The sequence below is a fragment of the Ursus arctos genome, unplaced genomic scaffold (genome assembly GCF_023065955.2).
Source record: "Ursus arctos isolate Adak ecotype North America unplaced genomic scaffold, UrsArc2.0 scaffold_9, whole genome shotgun sequence".
Taxonomy (NCBI): Eukaryota; Metazoa; Chordata; class Mammalia; order Carnivora; family Ursidae; genus Ursus; species Ursus arctos.
The window spans coordinates 64,353,556-64,366,286 of NW_026623111.1; the positions used below are offsets into that span (position 1 = coordinate 64,353,556).

The window sequence follows — 12,731 nt, forward strand, 5'->3', positions numbered from 1 at the left end:
AAGTTTCTTGTAACATGGTTAAAAGTGTTTTTAAAGAAAACAAAACCCTTTTTTACAGAATAGTATAAATGTTTATTTTCTGTATGATTTATTTTGCTGTCCTGTTTTTACAATATAGAAAAGTGTATTCTTTGAATAGCTCTAGTAAATATAAATTTAATCTTTCTACTTTGGGATGTAAATAGAGCTAAAAAAATTATATACCCAACCCTCCCCAAAGAGTCTTTTAAAATTGTTGAATTAATGTGGATATTAATCTTGCTCAGCAATTTGATGCAAATGCCTAAATACAAAAAGTTGCTTAGTAAGTTACTACACAGGAAGGAAAAGTCTTAATACTTTAGATAGCTTCTTGAAAATCAGAAAAACTAGTAGCATTTGATTGCACCTTCAAGTTTTTACAAGCAAAACATTCTCAAGCAATTCCGTCATACATAATCTACAATTGTAATCCAAATTTCACAAACATTTTCTGCACACTGTATATAAATACACATCACAAAGGTGCAATTAGAATTAAACACAGAATATGTACAAAATGAACAAAGTTTAGGTTTAGACCAAAAAGGTACTGTAATCTTTTGAAAAATAACTTGATTAGATATTTTATCCTCTTACACTAATTTACATTTATACAAATTTTAATTAAACATACTAGATTGAGGTGCTAAGAATGTTTGCACTATCTACATTTAAAGTTACTGCACTATAATTTTATATCCAAATTTCAAAAGGAAGATACTTCAATGAATAACGGAATCTTCTTTTGGATTACTTAGTTTCTATTGCCTATATCTTGCATGTTCATATGAACATATATACACACTTAATACATACAACTATAGATTCCTTGTAGGAAATGTAATAATCATATACTAATAATTACTGAGGATTAAGGTACTTAACAAAATGCCTGAATTCCAACATGGTTTTTTCCTGTCATAAAATCCAGAGTCCTACTACTGGCTCTTAAATTCATAAAGCTTTTGAATTTTGAATTAGCGAAAATGATTTAGGTTATTTTAGTAGTAATAAGAAAAAACTCATACCTTCAGCTTATCAAATCACTGGCTAAAAATAATGCCATATTAAGCTTCCCTTATAAAAAGAAATCCCACTATAATTTTGAAAGTTTTGTTAGGAGGCCGGCCCTTTCAGTAAGTCAAGTAAGACTCATACATTGGATTGAGACCTCGTAGTTCAAAAGTCTATAGAGAGAATTGTATAGATGAAAAATCCTTCCCTAAATTCATTATTTGAGCTTCAATGTTCTTTATTCCTCCATCCAAGCCAAATTTTATACCTGATAATTATGTAAGGTTCTACATCATCACTACATAATATTAAGTCCTATTCATATGCACCTCACTTTTAATAGTACCCAGTAATCACTTTGACAATTTATTATCATTTCAAATGCACACCACCTCCTTCAAAGAAAATGGAAACACCCTAGAGCATTTCTTAATCACTCCTTAAGAGAAACACATTGCCTATTAAGAACTATTCACCGTCCCTTAACACTTTGTTTTTTTAAAAAACTTTTTTATTTTAAAAGTGTGCCTACGGATTCCTTCCCCTTCTGACATTTCCAGAGTGACAACAGGATGTTATTCCAGAATCTGTGCTAAAAAGCTGGTTTTTCTTAAAAAGACAGTGCTTTTCTAAACACAAAATGTCATTTGAATATGCTTCATAAGAATTTGTTTATGTAGACATTCTATCTGCTTAGGTCTAGTGCCAAAGAATGACTGGGTAATACCAATGGTTCTTTGGCTTTTTCTACTGGAACAAAGTCATACAACACCATATGTTATAAATTATAGTAATTTATAAATGTCCTTTGTCAATAGAATCAGAAGGATAGAACATCTAATTCTTAAGAAACCCATGCAAATTAAAAATCCATATAATACAATAAAGAAAAAATTTAGAAGGGGCATAAACAGATTTAACTAAGATTTAAAATGTACTAATTTCCTCATTTAAAATTTCTTCTCTTTCAATATTATAATTTCAGGTCTCACAAGGACCGAATTAACAATACAGTAATTGTTAAACTGTCTTCCAGAAAATCAAGTGTCCCCGCACCTTCAATTTTCTGTACAGTTCCATCCATCAGTCTTTTGTGCAAGAGTTAGCAATTCATGGCACAAGGGTCACTTTTTGCTTTTCCTGCAGAGTTGATGACACTCATCAAACATCGTCCGAATTCCTCAAGTATCATCCGCTCGGCGGCTGCCTTTGATTCCCCCTTCCTGTCTGCCTGCTCTGCCTGGGCAAGAAGGCAGTTACACGTGGCTTCGGCTACTTCCTTAGTTACAAATGTAAATGGCAATCTGAAATGATTTTTGAGAGAAAAAGAGAGAAGATGATGGTGTTGAATCACAAGAAAAGCGAATGACATTATTTCAAGTGAGAATCTGTTGACATTTTCATAATTCACCAGCACCCTGAGCACTTCAGTTTGTGCAGGGAGCACAAGCACATCCTGGAGAACTTTAAAAAGTTAGACCTGGTTTTTTTATTGAGCATATTTTTTAAACACTGTTCAGAAAATATAATTTTAATAAAATACATGTCTTATTATCTAGACAAGGTTATCTGGTTAACTAAAAGATGTTAATTCTACATATTGACCAGATAATTCTATAACAAAGTACTCCTAATTCATGAATGTTAGTTTCCAGAGTGCAATCTTTGTTTTATTTAGTACTATTTTGTCACGGCCTAGAACGCTGCCTGACACATAGAGACACTCCATGAATATTTGCTGAATGAATAAAATTGGGAATTGAAAGCACTGTTTCCTGGACAAAACTAAAAATACAGCACTTCCCCACAGTCCCATATTTATTGTTCATAAAAAACAAAAAAGCACACCAAAATTTTGCCTTGTTCCATTACAACAAACAAAACACTGCGGAAACCAAGTGCTGTTCTACGCATGGAGTTTCATGCATAAAGACCTACACTACTAGGTATTAAATAAGAGCCATCCATCCTGAGGCTTGCTATACGTAGCCAATTCTTACAGCCTTCAGAGACAAAATCAGGCAACCTAATGTAACCACCAACTCCGCAACACTGACAAGGAAACTGCAAAACAAATGAAGTCTGAAATGAGGATCTGCTATGACAGGAGAAAGTAACAGGATTTGGGCTGCTTACAGTTGTACAGAAAACTTCAAAACACGAAACACTTTAAATTAGAAAATATTGTTATAGTGTTAATATTGAATAGTAACACTGTAAGATAGTAGTGCTCATTATATAATATTTGGAAACTACAAGAAAGTGAAAGGAAGGGAAAATCAAATTTTTGCCACTCAGCAGTGTATTAACATGACAGTATAAATTTTTAATAATTTTTTAGTTTTGATTATATAGTGCATAATTTTGTGCTTTTACACTTTATTTTTCCCAGGTTGAAAATTAATTGTAACTATTTTAGTGTAGCAGTATCTTTAATCTCCATATGGAGATTTAGATTTAATAATCTAAAGGATTATTGAAAGCAGACGACCAGAAAGGATCCCTTGTTATAGCCCTCGTTGAAGTGTCTACCCATTTCCACTTTATCCAGTCAATAACCATTCAATTATATTCCAGTTGCAAGAATTCTTCAGAATTACTATCTGAAATATTTCGTACAAAAAGCAGCATTTCTAGGGGCACCTGGGTGTCTCAGTCCATTAAGCATCTGACTCTGGATTTCAGCTCAGGTGATCTCATGGTCATGAGATCGAGTCCCGAGTCAGGCTCTACACTCAGCACAGTCTGCTTGGAATTCTCTTTCCCTCTCCCTCTGCCCTTCCCACTCATGCTCTTTCTCTCTCTCAGATAAATAAATTTTTTTTTTAAAGAAGCATTTCTTCTCTTTTTTTTTTTAAAAGATTTTATTTATTCATTTGAGAGAGACGCAGAGGGAGAGGGAGAAGCAGATTGCCACTGAGCTGAGAGCCTGACGTGGGGCTTGATCCCAGGACCTGGAGATCATGACTTGAGCCGAAGGCAGACGCTCAACCACCTGAGCCACCCAGGTGCCCCTAAAGAAGCATTTCTATAAGCATTAGAGCCCACTTCAACTTCAGCATTTTAAACATAGCCAATTGCAAGGCTTACTGCTTAATTCCTCGAATTAACCTCGACCAAACTCTACTACAAATCCACATCAAGTCTACTGCATGAGGCCCTGCCAAACGCTGGGCTACCAACGCTTTACTCTTCATAGCTACTTGGTAAGGCTGACGGGAGGGATTCAGAAAACCGAGCCTGAGAGAGAGGGAGTGCTTGTCGAGTTCACAGACTACTACAGAGCACAGATGGTATTTAGACTCAGCCAGAGTGTAGCTGGAGCTTTCCTACCCCAGAGTTCAGCAGTCTAGTGAAATAAGGGGCTACGATAATAAGGTGTGTGAAAGGTGCTCCAGAAGGACTGGGAAAGTGCTACAAGGGTCAGGAAAAAGCAAGAGAAGGTAAAAATGTGCAAAATTATGAATACTACCACTACCAGGAACAGGTATAAAAATGTGGTTTTCTTAGGAGTTTGTCAAATTATGTAATGACCTCATCTTAGTGGGGACAAATTCAATTAAATTAAGCACAGTGAATTAATGCATTACTGTGCATTTTAGAAGCATGTACTATTTCTGACAGTGGTTTTCCTGTTACCTTCAAATTCCTTTACAAGTAACTAAAGATAGAAGATACAAAAAGAGGTCTGCAACAATCAAAAGTATGAACTTAATTTTGTCCAAAAAGAAGAAACTTTACCCAAAATATTCGTATTATACTATAAGGAGATTAAAATACTGACTTACTTTCCTCCTCCGCTATTCAAAGCTGGTGTTGGCCTAGTAAGCAAGTCCGAAATTTGAGACGATAACTTCGTTTTTGCTGCTGTTTGTTGCTGTACCCTTACTTCGGCTGCATCTGCCAAGTGCATCAGTGTCTTTCTTTCTGGGCTTTCTTCAAAATTCTTACACCCAACACATTTGCATATTGAGGAACACATTATTTTTGCCTAAAAGATTTACAAAAGAAAAGTCTCAAATCAAACCCAGAAAACATTAAGTAGACTCTGTGATCAAATCAGTAGAGAACAGAAATAACTGGTCAACTGACATAAGACACAATGGAAACATCTTTTCCTGACAAATACTAAATGGGCTAACTGCATGTGTGCATAGGTCAGATGTCCTAAAGTCTGAGAGTGGCTACACAATGTATGTGTCTGAGCCCTTCCATGTCAAATTTTCCCCCTGATATGAATAACACGTTCTTTATAAAGAATATGAATGATACAATATTAAAAAATAACAGTTATCTGGAATCCAACCACCTCAATAAAATCACCATTAACATGTTACTGACTTCCCACTTAGGCAAAAACACAATTATCACATTAAAGGAATTTCATAGATGCTATTTTCATGACGGATAATCTCCATAATCTTGCTCCCTGAATCCCAGATTCCCCAAACCCTTCAATAGTCCATATTAAACTAGTGTGTCCTTGCATGTAAAAATATGTAAAACATACATTTTTAGGAAAAACACAGCCCTCGTGTTTTTCTTACCTAACAAATACATCAGTCTGTCTTTTTTTTAGGTGGTTCTACAAAATCACACGCTCACTTTCTGCATCTTCGTTTTCTCATGCTACACCTCATGCAGCCCCCCGCCAAGTCATCTAGCATAGACTGAACTCATTCTATTTAATGGCTCGGCAGTAATCCCTCGTATGGATGTGCCACAGTGATGTGGGCATGCGATTGCCTGTTGCTGGGCATTTATTTTGTTTCCAGTTCTTGAGTACCACAAATAATGTATAAAAAGATTTTTTTTATATTTGATGCTTTTATTTCTATGAGCTAGATTTCTAGAATTGGGCTCACTGGTACATAGATGTGGCCAGACTTTTTTCAAAAGGCTATATAACACCTCACATCTCACGAGTGATGTAAAAAGCCTTTCCCATATTCCCCCCTCCAACAGTGTATACTACAGCATTTTTTAACATTTAGCAATCTGACTGGGGGAAAGAGGTAAAGTGAGATCTCATTGTTCTTTCATTTACATTTCCCAGACTAGTAAATTTGAGTATCTTTTGTTGGCTGCATTTTCTTCAGTGAACCCATGTCAATTTAAAGAAACATACTTACTGCCCTTTCACAGTGCCTGGCAAGATAAACAAATCATATTATGATGAACACATTTATCCTGCTCCTTTCTGACAATACACAAATAAATTCTCTCTACCAAGGGAAAAAAAAATGGATATACATTTTGAGTTCATTGGTTTACTATGAGCCAGTCTGGGAATCTAACTACAGCAATACTTAAGTATCTAATGGTGAAGAGACAAAATCTCTGACATCAAGGTGGAAAAAGACATACCACTAATGGTAATTTGGATTAAGTATGAAGAACCCTAAGAAAGGTACTAATAATCTAACAGGAACTCAGGAAGGAGAAATTAAAATGATAGGGTATTCATTTAGCTTTGCTAATTTAACTTCCTTTGTGGTTAAAAAAGGGAGAGGAAAAAAGGTCATAAGGCACAGCCATTCAAATAATGTGGACAGTCACTCATCTACTCAACAAGCCCTGAGAAGTGTGTGAAAGGAGCATGGATGTGTTATCCAGATGCAGACCAACTGGAGCAAAAAAGCCGATAAAATTCAAAAGACTCACAACTGCACACAAACTGTCAGACAACATCACAGCCAATTCACAGTGAGCCAATCGGCTACTGCCAGTCATAGTCTAGTGTATTCCAAGTTTTTCCATTTCTTGAGCTTTTAGAATGACAAATTAGTTTTTAGACACTGTGTGTCCTGAATGTTGAGGATTTTATCCTAACAGGGCAGCTTTCTCTCTTCTAACGCATCTCAAACAGCACTGCCTCTTCTACTTCTGTTAATTCTCACATTCAATTAAGTTATTGGTTCTTGTATGTTTGCATTTCACATGCCTCGCATGTACTGACTGTTCAATGCCACAGGCATGGAAGGGCTGCTTTGCCCTTCTGACCCAGCTTTACATCAATTTCCATTTTCTTTCTCTTTTTTTCTCTTTTCTCTCTTTTTGTCTCTTTGGGTTTATAACTTACATTTTTGACATATTCAGGACAGATTTTGTACGCTATGGTTTACAAACAGACGCCAACTATTTCATCAGGTGTTCAAACAAAAGAGTCCATCTTTTCCAAGACAGAATAAAAAACTGAATGTTGGACTGTAAGACCTTATTTAAGAGACTTTCAAAGTATTCTTGATTATATGCAATTTTCATTCATACTGACTTCAGGACTGACAAGAGGTTACCTTACCACACTTCTTGAGAGGAGTACCTGACTTCTACAATCTGTGAATTAAGAATTCATTACACCGAGAATACAGTATACACATTTTGTATGAAAGGGGCATGGAATGGCAGGAACACCCTCTGGAAGCAGAGCAAACCCTACGAGGGGAGAATGCCAGCCTTGGGATTACTTTACCAAGTGCAAGGCTATGGCTTCTGCCAAAACTAAAAATAAGGTATCCCTCTGAACAGGCAGTTTGAAAGACTGAAAATATAATAGATGAGAAGAGCCAACTAACTGTAGGAATGACTCAACTCAAAAGGCTGTGAGGAAAGTTTTAGGTACACCAAGAAAGCAGTACAGTAACACAGGATTAATCTAGGGCATGAATAGATTATTATATTTAAGCTTTGAAAATAAAAATAATAAACTGTCTATAGCAAGAAGGGGATGATTTAAATAGCATCTAAAAATAAACAGTATCTGTCAAAGCAGAGCTCCGACCATTTTCTCCTGGAAAGATGTCTGACCAATAAATAAAAGCAGCTAGTTGTGTGGGATGGTGGAATGGCAAAAATGGATGCAGCCACTTCATGATGACCAATAACCTCAGCCAGCAATACTCCATATGTCTCCTTTCCTATTCTTAGACTCAGAAAGCAAACTTCATAACATAATTGAGTTTTCACAGAGCAGCGCTCTTCAAGAGGACACTACAGGCATTCCAGGCAAGATAAATCTTTACTTTCAGGACTGCCCCCTGGAATGCAGGCTATGCTGTATCCATATACATTTTCAAAAAGCCCACAGAGGGCAGTGGGTAGTACTGCCCCTCAGTTGAGGACCATTGCTAGAGTTTCCAATCCACTCTGATGTTATTTTCACTAAAAATGAATAAACTGGTGCTCTGATTTGCATACTTCCAGGTATAATGATTAAGAAGTTATGAACCGATAGATCATATAATGAGACCCAAAGCATTATGTAATGACAAAACCAAGGTATCATTCCTCTGAAACCTTGCCGGAGAGGCCAGGTCTTCCTCACTAGGGTCCTTGCACCGACTGTGCACATTTTCAAACTGCAAGAGCAATTTCCCAGTTTTCAGGTAAATTTTTACAATATATCCTTCCCAAAGTTATTTGCAAAAAATGGTTAGATTATGTTCCCCAACCAGCATCTCACCTCATAGCATTCACAGTAGTTTTTAAGACATCCTGATCGTTTGCAATTACATCCTTTGCTGTGACGTCGATCTGATTCTCCCTCCTTTCCTTTCCCTATCTTAGGCTTAAAAGCTTCTGGATTTCTGTCAAGGCATGCCTATCAGAACAGATCAAATATCAACTTAAGTTCAATCACAGTACACTAAACACTGCAAGAGGAATTAATTTTCATTGTAAAACAACTGAGTTCTACAAAAATCAGGTGAAACCGGAAATTTCTGTCAATTAAATAAAATAAAAAATAATCACCTTTATTGCTTTTTGCCTTTCATTTTCATGTTCCAAATTATTATAACAATTAGTACAATTGCAGTTGTTGCAAAATTCACCATTTGCAAAGCAATCACAATATCTGGAATATAAAAATCAGTGCAAGTCACATAAAAAAGTCATTGTTAAAATAAACAAAACTAGAAATTATCTGATTAAAAGCATTTAGAATGTACTCGGAGCCACCCAGTTAGAGAGTTAATATATACTGACTGTCGACCACGTGAACAGGCTCAAATTTCAAGTCACCGGCTCCTAGAATTTTGGTTTAGAAACTTAGTTCCAGGATTAACTGTTGTCAACACGAAAGCTACGTGATTTTATGTATCTTCAAAGTAAGTTATTTCAAAATCATATAAAAGGGAAAACATGGGCTATCTTCCAGTAGTGGAATAGGCTCCCTTGAGCTACAGTCATGCTTCTTGGGATTCTAAACTTACCCTTACATGACCAATGCTTTTCCCTTCACTGTTGCAGGCCAAATCTCTTGGTTCAGAACTAATAAGCAAATTAATCATCCAACAATTTTAAAAGTTACTCGGAGTATCACCTCATTTAGGAAGCCAAATATAAAGGTTATAAATAAGGTCAAATTTATGATTATTGAAGATAGAGACTATGTCTGTCTCACGCTGCTGTGTCCCTAACCCCTTCCACCAGTGCCTCATCTATGGTAAAAACTATAAGAGTACTTCTTTGTGAATGAATGAGAGAGTATTTTTACTCTCAGACATTCACGTGCATGTTTGTTTAAATTCTTTAAATATTTAGACTTATGAAACTGGTCTGTTAGGACTTTTTAATTTCATTTGCTTTTATTTTTTATTTTTTTTAAAGATTTTATTTATTTATTCGACAGAGATAGAGACAGCCAGCGAGAGAGGGAACACAAGCAGGGGGAGTGGGAGAGGAAGAAGCAGGCTCATAGCGGAGGAGCCTGATGTGGGGCTCGATCCCAGAACGCCGGGATCACGCCCTGAGCCGAAGGCAGACGCTTAACCGCTGTGCCACCCAGGCGCCCCTCATTTGCTTTTAAAAGCATTTTCAGCTGTATCAAATAAGTAACAGTAGCAAAAAGACTTACAGTTTCAAACACAGCGATTTTGTACAATTACAGGGTTTTCTGGGCCGACTGGCAGACTCTGATGGGATTATGCTGCACAGACACAAAAGATACACATTTTCATCAATTAAAGATACCTATTAAAAATGAGCAAAGTCTCTGTAAATTCCTCCTCAAATAAAGCTTATCGAATGTATCCATCTCTAATGAAAGTTTGCTATGTTGTTCCCTCTGCATCAAGTTCAAAAGCAAGTTGTAAGATGAAGACAGAAGTAGAGAGCCAAGATAGGGATTTTTTAAAAAGGAAATTATTAATAGCTTCTAAAGAACACTCCACAAAAAATACTCTTCCTTCTGAGAGAACTAAAGCTGAAATCTGCTCAAAACTTTTGGGATTCAATTACAAACTGTAGTGAGGAAAAAGGAGTGTATGGGGCTGGAATTGGAGAGAGGCACACTGGTTCCATGCAATTTACTAAGCACTGCCTCTAAACCAATATTGCAAAGGAAGCGGTTCACAGATTTAAAAACCAACGAACAACAACAAAAAGAGGCAAGGACCTAACATAACAATTTAAAAACTAGTTAATATCATTTTTAAAAACATATTCAGGATGAGAGAGAGACAGAGAAGAAGAGACAGAGAATATGTGGCAAAATTGATGAATCTAAGTAAAAGACATTTGGGGGTTCTCTGACTGCTCCTGTCACTTCTCCTCAAAATAAAAAGTTCTACAGAGGCATGCTCATATGGCTTTGAGGAAAAAATATCATATAAATGTATTGTGAAATATATACATTTAATGCTGCATTGAATCTGATCCAACAACTTAACTTACGTATTTTCAGAACACTCACCCATTGAATGGAAGCCTTGCCTGCGTCTGGATACCAGGTGTCCCAGTAAAGTTAGAGTTGCTTGCTATAGACACATATGAAGACTGCTGGAGCTACACGTAAAGAAAGGTAATTTTAGACCATCTTTACAAAAACGCACAATACTCCCAGATGTCATGATCAGTAAGAAACAAATTCATCTACTAAAATAGGAAAAAGAGTACGGAGAATTTCACACAGACACAGCACTTCATGGAGCTCTTTTAAAGACCCAAACTAATACTAGAGGTAGAAACAACGTGAACATTTTAAAGTACTACAAGGTACAAATACGAGAAATCTTTCACAGAGGAGTAAGCCTATCAGGATCAGGAAATTCTAGACGAATGCTCCAAAAGTACAAGTATTAACTTGTATTGGTTAAAACAATGCAATGGGTCTACCTGTAGATAAAATAGGTACTATGCCGATCATTCGTCACATTACAAGTTATAGAGAATGAGAATTACATGGGCACTTTCTACTTTACATTGATTTCTACACAAGAAAAGAGATGCTGATGATAAAAATACGGAACACTCATTTTCTAACCAGTAGCCACATTGAACATACTCCAAAGCACATTTCATTAGAGTACCCAGGTTTCTGTTTCTTTCTCTTATAATCTGAGGAGATCAATTCAACAGTTTAGAACATGGTGCTAATTTGCTGGATTCTTGCATGAAAAAGAAAACTTCTATCTGCTTCCTAGGAGCAGCACTCCTAACTCTGACCAGCCAGTTGGATGACATGCGACTTTGTCTCTAAAGATGACCAGGTGAGAGTGGCTGGACAGGTCACTAAAGATGCGTCACCCAGAAATGCATCTCACAGTCCACTCTCCAGGAGCAAGTCCGGGGCACCCTCCTCATATGTGAGGAAGAGCTGGATCGTGTCACGGCACTCTCTAAATGCACTGGGACTCTGACGACTCTAGTTTCAACTTCTCCCCTCTTCTATCTACATAGTCTTGTCCTCTCACCAAACTGCTCTCAGTTCCCAGGTATCTGACTTTTGTATGTGACTTGTGCTGGTATTTCGGAATGCTAGAGATACACAAAGATAAATTCAGAAGTTTTCGTTAGCATCTTAAGATTTTGGAAACAGCCATTTTAATACCAAGTCAGATGTTTTTCAGTAGCTTCAGAATGTGATAGGGCTGTACATCTTTGACCAAATTACCCTTTTTGATTTTTTTTTTTAAAGATTTTATTTATTTATTTGACAGAGAGAGAGACAACCAGCGAGAGAGGGAACACAAGCAGGGGGAGTGGGAGAGGAAGAAGCAGGCTCCCAGCGAGCAGGGAGCCCGATGTGGGGCTCGATCCCAGGACCCTGGGATCATGCCCTGAGCCGAAGGCAGACGCTTAACGACTGAGCCACCCAGGCGCTCCCAAATTACCCTTTTTGAAATGCAATGACTCCATTTTTTCCTCCTACCTGAGTAACATACTGAGCGGGAAGCACTGCATAGCCCACGTTCCCTGTCCCCGGAGCCGGGGCCAGCACGGTGCCCGGCGGCAGGTTGGTGAGGTTGGGCTGGATCTGTGGCAGTGGGGTGGCAGGCATGATGAGCCGCTGCTGGGGCTGGCTGGTGGTGACTATCTGTGAAGTGGGGTTGATGGGTTTGGGAACAACCTTAGGAAAAAAGAAAGCATATACACGGTGACAGGAATACATTTTACAGCTTCTCCATTCAGTGCGAATCCCCTGAATGTGAATCTTCACTTTCCATTTGAAAAGCGAACTGTCTGTCTGGGAGAAGCTCCGTGACACTCACCTGCTTGACAGTCTGCGCCGAGACGAGTGGAACTGACATCCGCACGGGAGTGGTATTAACCACCACAGGCTTTGCTTTTTAAAAAAGGAGGAAAGGACAACTTATTTACAGGAAATACTGCTTGAACCATTGAAGATACTTAGTTCTTTCAAGATATCCTCACAAAAGACCTTAAAGAATCCCATCTGTTCCCCATTTGGAGCA

At 37.4% G+C, this 12,731-nt stretch overlaps 1 protein-coding gene across 12 annotated transcripts in view; it reads right to left on the reverse strand.

The window, feature by feature from the left end:
- Positions 1 to 48: 48 nt before the first annotated feature.
- The window catches only part of LIN54 (lin-54 DREAM MuvB core complex component), an 81,124-nt gene continuing 68,441 nt past the window's right edge, over positions 49 to 12,731 (reverse strand). For all 12 annotated transcript variants that reach the window (XM_048212016.2, XM_057309706.1, XM_026509841.4 and 9 more), the window contains 8 exons: positions 12,528 to 12,601; positions 12,188 to 12,385; positions 10,730 to 10,821; positions 9,893 to 9,964; positions 8,788 to 8,890; positions 8,498 to 8,635; positions 4,824 to 5,026; positions 49 to 2,339 (listed from right to left, as the gene is read on the reverse strand). In XM_048212016.2, coding sequence (XP_048067973.1) covers positions 2,138 to 2,339; positions 4,824 to 5,026; positions 8,498 to 8,635; positions 8,788 to 8,890; positions 9,893 to 9,964; positions 10,730 to 10,821; positions 12,188 to 12,385; positions 12,528 to 12,601 — 1,082 coding nt within the window. In that variant the 3' untranslated portion in view covers positions 49 to 2,137. The remainder of the gene's footprint in view (positions 2,340 to 4,823; positions 5,027 to 8,497; positions 8,636 to 8,787; positions 8,891 to 9,892; positions 9,965 to 10,729; positions 10,822 to 12,187; positions 12,386 to 12,527; positions 12,602 to 12,731) is intronic.